This window comes from Fukomys damarensis, unplaced genomic scaffold (genome assembly GCF_012274545.1).
Source record: "Fukomys damarensis isolate Sample0158 unplaced genomic scaffold, DMR_v1.0_HiC HiC_scaffold_4, whole genome shotgun sequence".
Taxonomy (NCBI): domain Eukaryota; kingdom Metazoa; phylum Chordata; class Mammalia; order Rodentia; family Bathyergidae; genus Fukomys; species Fukomys damarensis.
In genome coordinates, this window is record NW_022900916.1 from 31,061,668 (window position 1) to 31,080,575 (window position 18,908).

General features: G+C 36.8%; 1 protein-coding gene across 2 annotated transcripts in view; it reads left to right on the forward strand.

The window, feature by feature from the left end:
- Positions 1-18,444, forward strand: part of Plekha8 (pleckstrin homology domain containing A8) — a 37,840-nt gene extending 19,396 nt beyond the window's left edge. Inside the window, exons 9-13 of one of the 2 annotated variants that reach the window (XM_010628302.1) lie at positions 2,170-2,228; positions 3,288-3,418; positions 4,075-4,145; positions 13,952-14,013; positions 17,994-18,444. In XM_010628302.1, coding sequence (XP_010626604.1) covers positions 2,170-2,228; positions 3,288-3,418; positions 4,075-4,145; positions 13,952-14,013; positions 17,994-18,191 — 521 coding nt within the window. In that variant the 3' untranslated portion in view covers positions 18,192-18,444. Of the gene's footprint in view, positions 1-2,169; positions 2,229-3,287; positions 3,419-4,074; positions 4,146-13,951; positions 14,014-16,300; positions 16,869-17,993 lie in introns of those variants that run through there. The other variant, XM_033757519.1, reaches the window with a different exon arrangement.
- The last annotated feature ends 464 nt before the right edge of the window (positions 18,445-18,908 follow it).

Sequence of the window (18,908 nt, forward strand, 5' to 3'; positions counted from 1 at the left end):
AAAAAAAAAAAAAAAAGCTTTTGAAAAGCAGAAGTTTGATTTGGATAAAGTCCAGCTTACTTTCATAGTTGTTTTCCATGTCCTAAGAAATCTTCATTTGTTACAACAAAAAGTCGTAAAATATTCTGTTTTCTCAAACTCAGGTTTTTTTTTCTAGACTCAGTTTTTACACTTATTCTGTCATCTATCTTGGAATTACTTTTTGTGTGCAGTATGGCTTACTTTCATAGTTGTTTTCCATGTCCTAAGAAATCTTCATTTGTTACAACAAAAAGTCGTAAAATATTCTGTTTTCTCAAACTCAGGTTTTTTTTTCTAGACTCAGTTTTTACACTTATTCTGTCATCTATCTTGGAATTACTTTTTGTGTGCAGTATGAGTAAGGGATTTGAGGTTAATTTTTATTTTCCTTATGATAATCTGATTGTTCAAGAATTATTTATCAAAAAACCAGTGTTTTCTCTTTTACATTTTTCTGGCAGTTTTGTAAAAAGCCAGTTGACTTTATTAAATGACTTTTATTTATGAACTCTTTTCTGTTCCAGTGATCTGTGTGTTTCCATATGCCAATACTACAGTGTCTTTGTTATTATAAAGCTTGAAATTAGATAATGCAAGTCTTCCAGTTTTGTTCTTATTTGAGATTGTTTTGGCAATTCTATCTAAACCCTTTGCATGTTTGTAAATTTTAGCTTTTTAGCTTCTGTTAAAAAGCCTTTTGATTAAGGTTACATTGTGTTTGTAAACCAGTTAGGGTAAAATTGCTATCTTGAACACCATTGAATCTTCCAGTCCATGAATATTTATATTCATATATTCTTTCTCTCTCTCTCTGTCTCTCTCTCTCTCTCTCTCTCCCCCTCTTTCTCTCTCCACTTAATAAGTCCACTTAATATATATCCACTCAATAAACCATCTTTATTTTCTCTAACAGTGTTTTGTACAGTTTTGTCTTTTTTTAGGAATAAATTTTGGAATTATGTGGTTTTTGATGCTATTGCACAAAGTTTCTTATTTCATGTTCCAGCTATTGATAATATGTAGATGAATTGATCTTTATGTGCTAAGTACTAGAATTGTTTTATATAAACAGCTTTTTCTATAGTTATTAAAATCATTACATTTTTTCCTATAATTTAATATAATGAAATACATTATTATGATTAATTCTGTCTTGCTGTTTGGTTCTACCAGGTTGCTATTTACTTTGTTTTCTCTGTTCCCTTATAATGCCTTTCCTCATGCTCAGCCAATTATTTTTAGTGTGCTATTTTATTTCTTCTCTTGGCTTTTTAAACTGTTGTATCTTTTTAAAAATCAATGAGATTTTTTTTAGAATTCCATTATCTTTTCTCTTCTAGCCTTTTAAAACTGTACTTCTTTTTCAGTAAATATTATTTTAGTAAACTTAATTAAAATTGGTAATTATATTTAGCAAACATTTCTAATAAATATTCTAACCACAAATGTATTTTGAGAAGATATATTAAAACAGTAAAACAAAAGTTAGTAATATATTTTATTTAACATAGTATATCCAAAATATCTCAACATGTAGTCAATAATCAATACTGAGCTACTTTGCATTCTTTGGTACTAAGTCTGCAAAATTTGGTGTGTACTTACATTTTAATTTAGAATGGCTACTTTGCAGGTGCTAAATATTCTTATGTCTAGTAGCTCTCATAGTGGACAGTTCAGCCTTGAATACACAAAAGTATATTCTAAGCTTATAAGGGGCCAGGGATTTAGCTTAGCAGTTCGGTGGCCTGCCTTGCAAGAACAAGGACCTGAGTTCAATCCCTGGTACCAAAACAAAACAAACAAACAAGCTTATAAGATTATCTGCATCTCACCTGCCATTTAGGACCTCTTTATAGTTACTCACCTCAGAATAATGTGATAAAAAAAGATAATAACAGTGTCAAGCTTTTAAACTTTATGTTTAGAAAATGGTATCTGTTAAATGTATTGCTACTATTAAAATATTTTGCTTAAAAATTTAAAAATCTGTTGCCTGTAATCCCACCACTATGGGGCTGAGACATGAGGCATGCAATTTCACAGCCAGCGTGGGCTTACATAAGTGAGTTCAAAGCTAACCTGAACTATACAGCAAGACCTTGTCTCAAAAAAAAAATTCAAAAAAGTTTTGGTTCTTTCTTCTAGATAAACTTGGCCCTACAGTGTTTGCTCCTGTTAAAATGGATCTTGTTGGAAATATTAAGGTTTGTACACTGGCTTGTCTCTGTGAAAACTTGTAAATAAAGAAAAACATTTTCAATACTTTTGTGTTTAACAAGGATTTAAATCAAAAGGTAAAAAGGTATTAACAGCTTTTTCAGAGAGCAAAAATCTTTGTTCTCAAACATTGTGAATGCTTAGCAGAATAACTAATGACACCCTTGCTGTATGTTGGAGGCAAGCATTTTGGGGGTAGAATGTTCTTTTAAAGATGAAACCAGCATTTCCTTATCAGGCCCAGAGCATGGGTCAGTGGAGATTCACTGTTATGTCAGCATTGATTCTGTGCTTTTTAGGTAAAAACAGTGTCAAATTACATGTTTCCCAACAGTGTTAGAGAAAATTATTAGTGTTCTGGGACTCAAAATGTCTGACTCCTGGGTGCAACTGGGTCAGCAACTCACAAAGTCTCTCTGAGCCTCATCCTTCCTAATTAATGAGTGAGTAGGGCCAAGGACGTAGCTCAGTGGCACTGCCCTTGCCCGGCAAGCACAAGGTCCTGAGTTTGATTCCCAGCACCAGAAAAAGAGAGAAATGTTATCCCCTAGTTAATAAGTGAGTTGCATATATTACTTTTAAACTTTGGGTCTCTTCTTAAATGTAGATTGAATGTTAACTTGAGAATATAGTAAACAAAGATCAGTCTCCTTCATCACTACCACTCTTTGAAGAAGCAGGATAAAGAATTTCTACAGGCATTCATAGTGTGTATTCTGAGGGAATAGTTACATTAACATAGTCCTTGATGAGTTTTATATGAAAAATGTCTGCCAAACACAGCTGTAAAAGAGGCTCAACGGCAGGAAAATAATACTTCAAAAACAATAGTTTAAAACTCTAGAAGTAATATTGAATTCTAGTTTTAGCCTCAGAATTCTCAAACAAAAAAAACACAATGCCTTGAAAACATAAGGAAGAAAGTTAATAGTTTTACTTTCATTTCTTAGAGGCCTTCCTGCCAAAGTAAAGTCTCAATACTAGAACTGATTTGCTTGGTAACTTTAGTGTTTTTAACTTAGGTTATTTCCCTGTTTTTCCTCCAGAAAGTAAATCAGAAGTATATAACCAACAAGGAAGAGTTTACTACCCTCCAGAAAATAGTGCTGCACGAAGTGGAGGCGGATGTAGCTCAGGTTAGGAACTCAGCTACTGAAGCCCTCTTGTGGCTGAAGAGGTGAGGCAGTTGGTGGGGCAGCAGCTAATATCTAGCACAGTTGAATGTTACCAGCAAGAAATTGTTGTGCAAAGAGACTACTTCTGAATGAAGAATCAAACCAAATCATATTACCCTGTCTAGAAGGCCTGATGAGTAGAACATCAGCTTTTTTTTTTGCATCTCTTCTGATGGTGATATTGTTTATGTTAAAATACATACATGCATAGATATATGATAGAAATTTTAAAGCACAGGAGAGCCAGCTGGTTTCTCTTTAAGTCACTGGCTCTCCGACTTTAGTGGCATCAGAATTTCCTGGAGGGCTTGTTAAAAACACTGGACTTTAAACCAAAATTTCTGACTCCTTAAGTTTGAGGTAAGACCCTGGAATTTACATTTCTAATAAATCGCAAGTGATGCTGTAGCCCCAGTCCTGGGACCACATTTTGAAAGCCACTACTTTAGGTATGTCAGATGGGGTAAGGAGACAGTACAGAGCATCATAAAGGGATACGATAGGAAAGAGACTCAGAAAAGACTAGTGTATGATTTGGCCTGTTTACTGCTGTGCCTGAGATATTAGTGAAATAGGAGCATTGGTATCTGCTATTTTTTTATACTCTGTCAAAATATAAGCAAACTCTGAAAACATTCTTTTGTCTTCTTTATTTCAGAGGTCTCAAATTTTTAAAGGGATTTTTGACAGAAGTGAAAAATGGTGAAAAGGATATCCAGACAGCCCTGAGTAAGTGTTTTTTACATTTTGATAGATCAATTGAATAGTATTTTGAATGGCGACCCCTAGAGGAGGAAACAAAGTGTAAGACATTTCTACTTTTCACAGTTTGATTTTGTTTATTTCATTGTTATGGATCATTTGCTTCTTTTTTATTTATTAAAGCTATTTTCTTTTTTTCCCTCATTGAGTTTATTGATACAGTTTTTATACAGTACAGTTATATTTATCATTGAGATCTTGTACCTTTACATGACAGGTCTTGGTTCTCATATTTTCCCCTTGTATTGTTTGCTTCTTATATGCTTTGTCTGAAAGGACTTATGAGCTGAGCATGGTGGTGCACACCTGTAATCCTAGCACTCAGTTGGCTGAGGAGGCAGGAGGATCGCTGTTTGAGGCGATCCTGGACTACATAATGAGTTCAAGGCCAACCTGAACTATAAATAGCAAGACCCTGTCTCCAAAAACCCAAAACCAAACAAAACCAAAAAAGGGACTTATGAGTACCTAGTCCAAAAAAGGGACTTTGGGTAATCTAGTTACTCACTAAAAATTAGTGTAATTTTTTTTTTTGGTGCCAGAGATTGAACTCAGGTTCTTGTGCTTGTGAGGCAGCTGGCAGAACCACTGAGCCAAATCCCCAGCCCCAAACTTAGTGTATTTTAAAGAAGTATAAATTGATAGAAAACCATCCCTGATTTTTTTTTTTTTTTTTTTTTTTGTACCAGGGATCAAACTCGGGACCTTGCTCTTGCAAGGCAGGTGGCAGAACCACTGAGCTAAATCCCCAGCCCCCTTAAGTTTAATAGGAAGACATAATATTATTAAGAAGTTAGTTTTCTTAAATAAGTCTTCAGGGCAACCCTCAAATAATTATTCAAAGAGAAGCTAACTTTAGAGGCTATAAAAAGGAATTGGAGGTAGGAATCCTGGGGATTTGCTCTAGATTGAGATTAAGGGTTGTCAACATCCTGTAAGCCTCAAGTTATCTGTGTCCCATTTTGTACTATAAAGCCAAGGCTTGGAGAAAGGCCTTGGTCAAAGGTGATCATACTATATATCTAGCATCTTAATGCACTGACAACAACATTGTAGGTGCTTAGCATTGGACAGATGGGTGAATGGATGGTTACATGCATGCAACTATCAGACTTTATTTTGGAGACTATTACGACTTGGAAGCACCCTCACAGAGTTCCTGATGGAGTGGCTAAATCAGCTCAGTTTATCAGAAATTCTTTCAGCATAGGCCTTGAGGCATGTATTTGGAGAAGGATGAAAATACTGTATTATTTTAAAGCCCTATATTACTATAATTTATAGTTAAGTGTTGAGTAGCCATGATTATGACCAGTAAAATGAACTGATTAAATGTTTCTGGTAGGGAGGGGAGCCAGTGTTGTGTGTGTCATTTTTTTATTTTCACAGGTAGATTCTATCTCCTTCTGTCAGTCTTCCTTCTGGGCCATGAATCCTAAGAGTGTGCTCCCACATATGATTTCTGCAAGCTACCCTGTCTAGAAATTCTGGTGTGCCATAAAACAATCAGTATGGTCGGGGGTTTAGCTCAGTGGTTCCGCCACGTGCCTCGCAAGTGGGAGGACTCGAGTTCGATCCCCGGTACAAAAAAAAAAAAACAATCAGTATGGACATTGCTGTAGTACTTTGTGGATTTAGACAACTTAATCATCCCATCAGTCCATTTTTGTACAATAGGGAATCAAAATTATGAAAGGCTAAAATACTTGCTTCCAACACCCACAGGGATCTGAAGCAGGGTAACTTTGGGACCCTTGTCTTAAAACTACTCATGTTTCCCACAGAGTCTTCACCATCCCTGAGCACTTTGCATTTTTAATTCCACACGAAACTCTATATTTCCAGGATAGGTTCAGTTATATTCTCTTGTGTTGTGCTTTTTAAGTACTAAAAGTGTATTCACCACATCTACACATGCCCCTAGCCAGGATCTGTGGAATGGTAAGGGATATGGAGTGACTTGGGAGCTTGGATTCTGAAATGGTTCATGTGCTCTAGCATTTTGCTCTTAGGCAATTCACTTAACTCTCTGTGCCTTCATTTCTTTTATCTATAAAGTGGGACTGATGGTACTGTTTCTCCAATGAGGTTTTAGTAGAGATTATATAGTTTTGTGCATCTGAAAAATAAAGTTCAAAAAGTACTGGGCATATAATAAGCACTCAGTAAAGGTTCGCTCCTGTTGTTGTGTATACTTTTGTCATCATGATCATCACCACCATCACATATGAGGTTGATAACCTGCCTGGAAATGGGCCCTTTTGGTCCCAAATCAGAAATGGTAGGTAAGTTTGTAATGCTCAGCTACTGAACCAGAAGCTTCTCTGCAGACCAACTTCTTAATGGAAATTTCACACTGAAAGGATGAGTTCATCTGTAGGAAATAGAAGATTCAGGAGTCAGTACTGTGTACCTGGCATGCTGCTATGTTCTAGTAGGTCTCTCTGTGGAGAGGAGGGCAGTGCTAATCCCATTTAGCCCTTCCTGGGGTGGGGGTAAAATAGAACCAGCTGCTCACAGGAAAAGGCTTTGACCCTGAAGGGTGGAATGGAGGTGGAGGATATATACCCTTAGACACTGCCCCACCCCACTTCTGTACCTTTATCTCTTCTACCTGATACTTTTTATTTCATTTGGAGGCTGAGCCCAGTAGATGTGGACTCTGAAGAAAGAGGAAACTTTGAAAGGCCAAAAGCTGCTTTGTGACTGAATTGATCACCGCTGATCTCAGCTCTTCCTTTTCACTCTTTCCCTACAGATCTTATTTTCAGTGCTGAAAAGAGGGATGTGAATTTGAAATTCTCGTTCTGAAGTTCATGTTCATTTAAAGATGGTTTCTTTATTTAAAATCGTATCTTTGATTATAGTAATCTCTAATTTCCTGCTGCTCTTCAGTGAGAAGAGATGAATTGCACCTAACCAACTTACCCTTCGTCCCTTCCAGACATAGGCATAACAAGCTCTGTGCAGACAAATGTGGTTTGAGACTTGTTTACACAATAGCTGTTCATACCTCTTAGGCTCAATGCACATTTCTTGTGGGATAATGGCTTTTCTTTTCTCATTTTAAAGTCACAGGCTATATAAGTGGGACTATTATCTTGTCTGGAATGAGAGATGGTGGATATATAGGTAAAACAGAGGGTATATGCTCTTTATATGCCATACATAGTCAAATTAGCTTGGTTTGTTTTAAATTCTAAAATTGAATTTGATTTATGGTGATAACAGCTATTGTTAAAGACTACCCAGTATAATGATAATACCAAGTTCTTCATAAATATTTAATCTTCCAAATAAATTGGTTTAGAGAGGGTACCTTCCCTAGAGCTTCAAAACCTAGATCACGTTGTCACATTTGCCCCAGGATGGTGGCATCTTCACTACTTGGAAACCTACTAGAACATAGACCATCAGACCCCACTCCAGACCTGCTGAATCAGAAACTCCAGAGTGAGTCCTGGAAGTGTTTTAACAAATCATTCAGGGAAATTCTGATCCATGCTAAAGTTTGAGACCTGCTCATCTACCAGTAGATCTACGACATTGAAGCTTACCTGCCACTTGACTACATAAAGGTTTTTTTCCCTCCCTATATCTGAGGGATTATTAATAAGTAGGATATTAGTCATAGCATCAGTTAATTTTGCCTTCTTTCATCATAATTAGAGCTCTTCAGTAAAACACTGCTTAAGAAATGTTTTGAAGTAAATGCGTATGAAACTTAGGAGGCTGAGCCCAGTAGATGTGGACTCTGAAGAAAGAGGAAACTTTGAAAGGCCAAAAGCTGCTTTGTGACTGAATTGATCACCGCTGATCTCAGCTCTTCCTTTTCACTCTTTCCCTACAGATCTTATTTTCAGTGCTGAAAAGAGGGATGTGAATTTGAAATTCTCGTTCTGAAGTTCATGTTCATTTAAAGATGGTTTCTTTATTTAAAATCGTATCTTTGATTATAGTAATCTCTAATTTCCTGCTGCTCTTCAGTGAGAAGAGATGAATTGCACCTAACCAACTTACCCTTCGTCCCTTCCAGACATAGGCATAACAAGCTCTGTGCAGACAAATGTGGTTTGAGACTTGTTTACACAATAGCTGTTCATACCTCTTAGGCTCAATGCACATTTCTTGTGGGATAATGGCTTTTCTTTTCTCATTTTAAAGTCACAGGCTATATAAGTGGGACTATTATCTTGTCTGGAATGAGAGATGGTGGATATATAGGTAAAACAGAGGGTATATGCTCTTTATATGCCATACATAGTCAAATTAGCTTGGTTTGTTTTAAATTCTAAAATTGAATTTGATTTATGGTGATAACAGCTATTGTTAAAGACTACCCAGTATAATGATAATACCAAGTTCTTCATAAATATTTAATCTTCCAAATAAATTGGTTTAGAGAGGGTACCTTCCCTAGAGCTTCAAAACCTAGATCACGTTGTCACATTTGCCCCAGGATGGTGGCATCTTCACTACTTGGAAACCTACTAGAACATAGACCATCAGACCCCACTCCAGACCTGCTGAATCAGAAACTCCAGAGTGAGTCCTGGAAGTGTTTTAACAAATCATTCAGGGAAATTCTGATCCATGCTAAAGTTTGAGACCTGCTCATCTACCAGTAGATCTACGACATTGAAGCTTACCTGCCACTTGACTACATAAAGGTTTTTTTCCCTCCCTATATCTGAGGGATTATTAATAAGTAGGATATTAGTCATAGCATCAGTTAATTTTGCCTTCTTTCATCATAATTAGAGCTCTTCAGTAAAACACTGCTTAAGAAATGTTTTGAAGTAAATGCGTATGAAACTTTTTTAGTCTTAGTGGCCTTGGAGATAGGTGATGACATGTCAGAGTTCTACATGACACATGGGAGGCAGGTGTGATGATACATGCCTGTAATCCCACCACTCATCAGGCTGAAGTAGGAGGATTGCTGTGATTTTTGAGATCACCCTGGACCGTATAGTTCAAGACCAATCTAGGTGACACAGCAAGACCTTGTTTAAAATACACACACACACACACACACACACACACACACACACACACACTAGAATGATCGATGTTTGTTACCTTTCTGGAAAATTATTTGTCATGATTTTATTGCTGCAGTACTGTTGTCACCTAGAACAGCTCCTAGTACATGGAAGGAGGCCTTATGCTTCAAACTGCCCCCATTTTTACTTGGGCCATGAGTTAGACTCCCCATAATGACAGTCATAGAGTAACATTTTGGGTAATCTGATGCCAACAGTGCTGGGTACCCTAAGCATCCTGTGTCACTCAGTAGAGGTCATTTTAAGGAATGAGTTGAGCCCTGAAGACAGATATATTTAATAGTCTGCCCTAGGACTGAGCCCCTCTATTTGCAGAAGCCACATCAAAAAGGTTTTAGAAAGCACCCTTGTAGTAGAAGGAAGAAAAGTGCTTGTCATTTCATGTGCCGTTATACTAAATGTTATGTGCTCTGGCCTGTTCTTTCATCAGGATAGCATATTGCCATATCTCTCACTTTAGAATGATACCATCAATGTCACTGAAAGATTAACCCAAAAAAGATCTCTGGTGCAGGATAGGAAAAAAACTTTTAAAGGATGCTCAGTCATGTATTAATGTAAAAGGCTCTCAGAGACAAGGAGAACTAAGTGAGAAAAAGAACTCATACTCACATATTTAATATCAAATTGTAACGACTAATTATTCTGTAAACACTCTGGAGCATGAATCAAGTCATGCCCTCTCTACAGACCTTCCAGCATGTGTCTGCACTGGCAGGATTGACTGACCACCAAGTTTTCCTCATGATAATGTCTGAAGTTCACAAAGGTAATCTCTGAGCATTTATTTCATATCTATTTTTTTCAAAAAGATCTGTGCATTTTGTAAGCAGAATAAGGTGCTGATTCTTCAGGAAATGACTGGCAAACATTTTTCATTTTCATTATTGTTTGACAAAGAATAAATGTTTTTGGCAGAATGGTTTTGAGGTGATACACAAATGCCCCAAGATCTCATTGATTTTTAGCTTTATAACCTTGGGCAAGTCACTGGGACCTCCGTGTCTTCATTTATAAGAGGTAGAGAATTGGGCAAGTGATTGTCAAGTCTTCCTAGTGGGAGGTTCTGATTGAGTCTCTAGGGAACTGACATGTCTCAAAGAATTGGGAAAAGGTAGCATTTATGTCTTTCAGAGGCCAAAAATATTCTCAGATTATAGAATATGCATTGTGATATTGAATGCATATTATTATGAAGATTAATATATTTCATTATCTAATCTTCTCTAGGTAACCAAAATAGGTCAGGCTTAGACTTCATCTTATTTTAATGCAGCCTAATGTGGCAGGGATATTTGCAGCCCTAGAAGTCAGCTAAGAATTTTTGGCCTTCTGAAAAAATGAGTTTCAGTTCATTTGATGATTTTAAATTTCAGCAGTTGGCTTCCTTGCCTGAGGCAGGACCCAAACCATATTCTGTGATTCTTCTTCTGTTAGGCCATCTGGATCATCTTGCAGATGGGACTCTCCTCTGTCCAGGTGCAGGTACAAGCAACAGCTGCTTCCTCTGTAGGACCAGGTGGGCAGACACAGTGGCACAGCTGTAGGCACACCCCCTCATCCTTAGGTCAGGGTGGCAATGCTGTTTGGACTCATAGACTACTTTCTTCTTGTCTTCTTCCTGTCCTTTAGAAGGATGACATGGAGAAGAGTTTCCAGGTTTTTTTTTTTTTTTTTTGAATGGTTAACCTGGATGTCAAGAATGCAGAGCGCTTTTACACAAGTAGTTTGTTCAGTCAAGTTGCCTTCTATCTGATGGCTCAGAGACCAGGACAGCTCTATATCTGATACTTATTGTCAAAAAGTATGAGTCTCATCTTATGAAATTCCCTACAGGAATTCCAAACCAGATGATGACATTTGTCTGGTTGATGGTGACTTTTTAACAAGAAAATAATACATTCTATAGTATAGCAATTTTTTCTGTAAAAGACAGTATTTCCCTGGAATGCATACTGTGGTTAAGTCTGAGAGAAATAACTGTAGCACTGGTAGTGAACCAATGGTACACCACAGAGGGCTGTTATCAGTGAAAGCTCTAAAACATTCATCATCAATGGACTATAGATTTCTTCAGTTTCTCCTGTTTTTAGTTTTTTTCATATTTTCTGTGTAGGTTATACATTTTTTGTGAAATCAGAAAAAAAATGTTATTTTTTTAAAAGTGCCACAATGCCACAGAAGTTCAGACTCCTTGATGTGATAACGGTCATCACAATTTGGCTCCAGCCTCCCTCCCCAGTCAGAGTGAATTGCTCACTAATGCTCAGCATACCATGACCTGTCCCAGTTCTATTGTGCTTCTGCCCATGGCCACCCACTCCCCTTTTCTCTACCGAGCCTTCAGAACTCCTAATTCTTTCTGGCCACCATACTCAAGTTGGATTTATCTCTGTTCCTATAGCACTATGTACAAATCTCCACAGTAACTGTTAGCAAGCTCCCTTGTAAATCCTTCAGCTTCTTCCTTGCACAGTATGTGGGGTGTCTTAAGTGGACCAGTTGTTTGTTATAGATATCTACCAGCAGATTTGAATGTATTTATAATGGTATTTGATGCCCTGCCTGGATTACGATCACGAGACAAGAAGTCTGCTAGTTAACTCCCCTTCGGGTGTTTTCTGTGGACTTGTGTACTCTCTTGGCAGCCCATAAGGCTCATTAGATGGTTGAAATGGTTGGAAATGTGGTAGTCTTGCTGGCTTTTCTCAGTGATTGTATCTGGTATCTCTACTGTATATTTGTGGATCAGCAGCCCCCTTCTTTAGATATCTTCATGGACCTTGTATACATGTCCCCATCCCCTTCCAGAGAATCATCTGGGTTTGTGGCTTATATTAAAGATGCATGTCTTTGACTATTCGTGGTCTACTCAGTGTTTCCTAAGGAAAAAACTTAAATTTAATCTTAGTTCCTCCCTTGTGCTGAGTCTTTACACTTGGATTTAACTTTGTATTACCTCTGCTTGAACTTTACCACATTGATTGCTGGCACTTCAACCTGTTCTTAATATTTTAGACAGCCAGGGAAATCTTTTGTTATAGTCCAAATGTACAGTCTTTTATACAAAATATAATGCAACTAATAGTGAATACGTTTTTTATATAAAACTACTTGTACAAATTCAAATTTTATAAAATTGAAATAGGATATATAAATATTAATAAAGCCTCCAGACTTTTAAAATAAAGGGCCAGGAATTTAGCTCAGCAGTTCGTTGGCCTGCCTTGCAAGCGGGAGGACCCAAGTTCAATCCCCGGTACCAAAAAGATAAAATAAAATAAAATAAAATAAAGATTGACTATGCTTATTACAAAGCTTGTGAGTTTGAGTAGGCTGTGAAATGTTAGTAAACTGCACCCACATGGCAGGGTCATTTTTGCAAGTAATACACAAGTACTCTGACCCTGTAACAATATTCTGTGAACTACATTGTTTACACTGCATAGGAACTTCTACTTGTAGTCTTACTGTCACTCTTTCTGTTATTTTAATATGTTCTCTTTATTTTAATTGAAAATATTTTTATAGACAGTTATAGTGTCACCTATGCATTCATTAAATGGTTATACTTGTGCTAGGTGCTAAAACTAACATGAAAATGAGTAAGTTTGGAAGAGGGCATTCAGATGTGGTCAGGTAAAATACAAAGATGAAGGTCAAACAGCTGCTAGGATATACTATGCTAGTAATACTAGTAGAGAGGACACTTTCAAATAAAATTGAGCATTGAAGTAAAAATGCAGGGTGGTGATGCAGATCTGTGTCTGCTGAGAATGCATTCATCCATGTGGGAAAACCAGATTTGAATTTTACATATGTTGAATAATTCCAAAATTTCAGAATGTATTCCTTGCATAAAAGACAGCAGTTCTTGTGATTTTTTTTTGTGATTGAAATTATTATATCCCAGTTTTTAAATTTCACTTTAAAACACCTTGAGAGAGAAATAATTACTGTCTTTGAAGTGCAAAACATTAATGACTAATCAATAGGCCTCACCAGTTACTTGGTAATTAACTTAATTCAGTCAATTCTCCTCATAACGTTATTTGTTTTGGGTAGACTTGAGGGGCTCCCGGTGTGGCCCAGACTTGTCTTGAACTCCTAGACCGAAGTGATCTTCCTACCTCACCCTCCCAAGTACCTGAGATTACAGCATACACTGCCATGCCTGACTTTTCCATAATGTTTTTAATGGCCTGTAGTAGCTTTAAGTATTAATTCAGGGCCTTAGGGACACTGAGGGCAGACATTTGACATCCCACCATAAAGTGTCAGGATTTGATAAAACCTTAGAGATCATTTTGCATGGGATACAGATAGTTAAAGAGGACAGCTAAGGGCTTGGGGTCATGTCACATTTCAAAGAACTGCATTTATTTTAACAGTATTCTTAATTATACTTTTAATTTTTCAATATCCTGTCCTCCCTCTTTATGTATATTGAACGTTTTTTACTATGATACTATGTTGACAGAGGATAAGAGTAGAAGGATCTCTTTTAAAAAATCCCTGTGAGGTTTTTTGGTTTTTTTTTTTCCTATGTAATACTTTTGGGATACATGGTTTTATAATTATATATTTTCACCAGTTCCTAACATGTATAAGACTACACTATGGCATACATTAAAAAGTTTATTATAATAAAAAGCACATCAAACTCTGTTGCACTCGTTCCTCATGGATTTTTTTTTTCTTTTAAAGATAATGCATACGGAAAAACATTACGGCAGCACCATGGCTGGGTAGTTCGAGGGGTTTTTGCGGTAAGTCATATTCTTCTTCCCCCCACTGTTTGGACGATCAGAAGTAGAGTGTTTTGTTTTGTGATTGTGATATTTCTGCTTGGTTTATTTTTGAGGACAAGAAGAAAATGTTGCTTATTTTATTTGTGTTTATAGGCCTTTGGTGTATGGAAATGTCAATAATAAAAAGTGTCTAGAACAGCAAAGACTATTTTAAAAATATTCTTTAATTCCAGTGACCTTGTGGGGAGATTAATCTCCAAAGTTGGTTGCCTGTCTGATATGTAGTGAAAAACTCAAGTGTCAATGATAGAGGTAGGTAGGAAGCAGAGATCTGAAATACTGTTGAAGAGAGATGATTCATTCAAGTGATGAATTCAAACTAATAGCTCCCTCTCCTGCCCATTCTATTCAATTGTTATTTAATTTTTGGCTCTTACCTGACTTTTTTCTTATCTGAATTTTATCTTTAATATTAACTGTTTTGCTTGGACCAGAAGATAGGGTTAGAAATCTCTTATTTAGTTATTTTAGATGTTTGTATTCATGTGTCTTGACTCATGTTGCCCACCACCTCTCCCTTTCCAGCATGTTAGAACACAAACCCAGGAATTTTAGTCCCTCAGACAAATCATTTAGCCTGCTTTATAAGTCGCAGGTGTAGATGGCTCCTTTATGTCAGCAGTACACTCATTCTCCCCACTAAGGGAGAGGTCAGTCTTACTAGTAAAATGTAAGCATGAAAAAGCCAGGGTCTCCTGTCACTGTATACTAGGACACTTCATAGAATATGAGTGTTCTTTGTAAAAGAGGGAATAAGATAGCTTTGTGGATAATAACCTTTTACCAATTTAAAGTGAAGATGTAGGAAGAATGTACAATACAAGAAATCAGTATTAGTGGAAATGACATTTTTTGAAAGTGTAAAAGTGGCTTGCTCCATATCCTACCACTCACTGGAATAGGTGCCAGACCAAGTCCAGCTACATATTGCCCATATTACCTTCACTTCACGTTTCGTAGTCATAATAAGAGCTTCCACCTAACTATTAAATGCCTGTTGAATACCAGAGACTGTGCCCAGTACTTTTCATGTTCATTATTTTAGTTTTCAGGATAAACTCCCACTGTTTTTTAAGTTCAGAGTGATTAAGTCCAGTCCCAGAGTGAGATATGGCGGATCCCAGGTCTAAACCTGTGTCTGCTGTCCCTAAGGCTGGCTAGCGCTCATGGCATGACATCTCTGTGCAGGGAAGACAGACTAATTCAGAAACCTTTACTGAGTTCTTAGGCAGTGGGTGCTAACCATGTTCGTTGATCTCCCTGAGTAAATGTAAATGAACATCTTCCATGTTTCTGACACGTGTGTTCCATTGGTTAGATAATTCAGTTAAGAACATTCATTTGCCCTGTTTACAAGAAACAAATGTTGGGTTTGTTTTGGAGTTTTCCTTTCAGTATAGGGCAAAGTTTAACCCTGAAATTTTGATGATCCAAGAGATGCTGCCAATATGAATGCAACTATAATAGAAATTTTATTATAAGCAGGAGTATTCAAGTGGACTTTTCAACTTACAGGTTTTTTCCTGATTTACAGTAATGTAAACTCATTGTAAATGACTTAGAAATGGAAGAAGAGAGGGAGAAAAACTAAAAGTTCTCATATTTCCATTTTTTATGTTTTACCATCTTAGCTTTTATTTTTGTATTTTTATTTGCATATTATCTTAAATAATTGATGTATTTAATTTATATATTTACCTACCTATATATTTATACTTATAGATGTTAATATTTATATATTTATATATGTATATTTTGTGTGTATCTTTATTGCTTATGTATCTTATGTATCTGTGCATATCTTAATGTGCTTCACTTTATACATGCATGCAGTTTTTTTCTATATTGAGTTTATAGTATAATTTTGTATTCTTTTTCCCTACTTAATAATTGTTATGAGCATTTTTAATTCCATAAGTCTGAGAAAAACATTTTTACTGAAATATAATACTTTCTTTCATATGAAGTTATCATAATTTGCTTAATCCTGTGTTAGAAACTTACACTGCTTCTGAGTTTGTTCTGAGAAAGAACACAGAATGTGTTTATGTACATTTTTAACTAAAACCCATTTCCTCAAAATAGGTTCCTATAAAAATTGTTACGTCTAATACCCAGAACTGCAACCACAATTTACAGTTTTGAGTATTTACTAGGCAGAAGCCATTGTATTAGGTGCTTGACATACATAAAATCATTAATATCATTATTTTGAGATAAGTTTTCTTATTTTTCCTACTAATAGACAAAGAATCCTGAGACACAAAGCGGGGAGATAATATACCCACAGTTACAGAGTAAGAACATTTTGAAGGTTTTGGGTATTATTGCAAATAATTTTTAGATTGCTGATTTTTTAGAAAATAGATAATGTTCATCATTTGATAAGAGCCTTATAAGTAGAAAGCTAAGTTTGTAGCTCGACTGGCCCCTTATCCCATCTCCCATTCCCCAAGTCATCACTGCTTTGGAAGATTTATTGAGATTTTTGACATGCTAATTAGCATAGCCAAATTCATTTTAGCTGATCTTAGTTTCTCAAGAAACAACTTTTCCATCCAAGGGATTTGAATCGTCAGCCAAATAGATTTTTATCTTAAGACAGTTGTCTCCGGAACCCATGTAGCATCTGTCTCCAGCTCCATTGCAAACCAGTTATTAGATCTTTTTGTTTTTTTCTTCAGCCAGACCAAACAGTTGAATTCTAGTATTTCTAGAGTACTGGTTTGGGTATTGATAGAACTAGGTTAATAATCATTTTCCCTAAGAGTTTTAAAAGCATGATTATATTGTTCGCCAGCTTTGACTGCCAGTAGTCAGAGGTTTTCTAGTAAGAAAACCTAATGTTATTCCTATCCTCTCATATATAAACTCTTTATTGTCACCTCTGGGACACTTTTATATCTTTAGCATTATCTGAGTGTTATATACCAAGCAGGGGTAAAACACTTTGTACATATCCTTTTAATCCTTAAAATAAGGAAAGTGGTATTGCCTTCTACAAATGAGGAAAATGAAGTTCTAGTTTAGCATGTTGCTTGAATTCCTCAGGCTAGTGTGAGATTCACTCCAGTCTGCTTCATTCATACCTGTGTTTAGCTTCTGCGTGATGATGCTAATCATTTACTGAAGAAATGGGGAGGATTGATTCTCAAAGACAATTAAAGTGTAAGGAAAATCTAGAGAGCAACTATAGAACAGTAATTCAAGCTTCTGTGTTGATCTCAGGAGAGCCAACATAGTGTAGGTATCAGAAAGGAGATTTTTAAAGCAAGATTAGCAAATAGACTGCAAAGGAAGAAGAGGGATGGGGAGAAGAAGGGAAGGGAATGATAAGGAGTCTAGGAAGTCTGTTAGAAAGTGGCATGGTGTGGTTGAAAAGCACAGAGGTGATCACAGGTTCTGATGGAATCAGCTCACAGCAAATCTTAGTGTCCTTCCTTTTTAAAGAATACTCAAGGGTGCAAAGGAAATATGTTCCATGTGGGTAAAAAAATAGGAGATATGCAAAGAAACATAAATGGAAATGAGATATAAAACGGGAGAGTTAAGTACCTTGGAAGGCTGAACATGTGGAAACAGAAACATGGCAACATGCACACAGGTCGATTCTGAGGATTCTGGGGAAATAATCTGGATCACCCTATGGATGAAGAGGGAAATTTCTGAAACTCCTCCTCTCTCAGCATTTCCTGACTTGGTGGCATGGTTTATCATTAAATATACACTTGCAGCTCTTAGCTTTAAAGTTATATGATTTAGTGCTTAGAACATAATTTTAGAGAATTCGTGAATGGAGAAAGGTGTTCATATTTCTTTACTCTTGTTCTCTTAGCTTTTTGTACATGTGAGTGTGTATGTATGCATGGCCACATGCATAAGAGTAAGTGTGCCAGAAACAGTCCTGATGCAGATCCTCACAGGCAATTCTTTTGCAGTTAGCCCTGAGGGCAGCTCCATCCTATGAAGATTTTGTTGCCGCGTTAACCATAAAGGAAGGTGACCACCAGAAGGAAGCTTTCAGCGTTGGGATGCAGAGGGACCTAAGCCTTTACCTTCCTGCCATGGAAAAGCAGCTGGCTATACTGGACACTTTATATGAAGTTCATGGGCTGGAGTCTGACGAGGTGGTGTGACAGCTGCAGGACAGCACCTCCTAACTTCAGGGAATAAAGTTTACTAAAGTATTGTGTTGCCCTACTTAATTTTCAGCAACAGCTTCAACCTTTTTCCTTGGGGGGGTAGAATGGAGCAGGCCAAACCTAGTGCTTTTATATATAATTTTGTAAAATATGTACGTGTTTTATGTGTTTTTAAACAAGGTGCTATATATTTCAGTTCAGTGGGCCTACTGGAAACCAAATTGTAGTTACAGACTTGAACAGCAAGTAATAAGAGCAGGTTTGATGAATAGATTTGTTTCTGTTGTGTTTTAGTTTTAATGAGCCACTCAAACTCAAACTGCAAATGATCAATTCTGTATCAAGGACTAAAGTCATACCGAGTGTTAAACCATCTTAGAGTTAGACTGCACACTTAAGAGGAAGTATAAGCCCCTCTGTGAAGCAGTGATAATGTTGTTTGCTGTTCCTACACATTCTCCAGTGAATCTTCCTCTCTGTGGCTCTCAGTGAGAAGAGCCTGTGTAGAAAGGATGTTTGAGCATTGGTGTGCTGGTGTGATTATGGGAAGATGTGGATTAAGGACTGTCATCCCTCTTGACAGGTGAGCCCTTTTGTGGCTCAAGATGAGAGGTGTGCCCTGACCTCACACTGAAGGACAGGATGGGAGAAGTGGGACAGATCATTTGAGGTGAAATCTATCTCGTGCCCACCCTTTGCCACATTTCCATG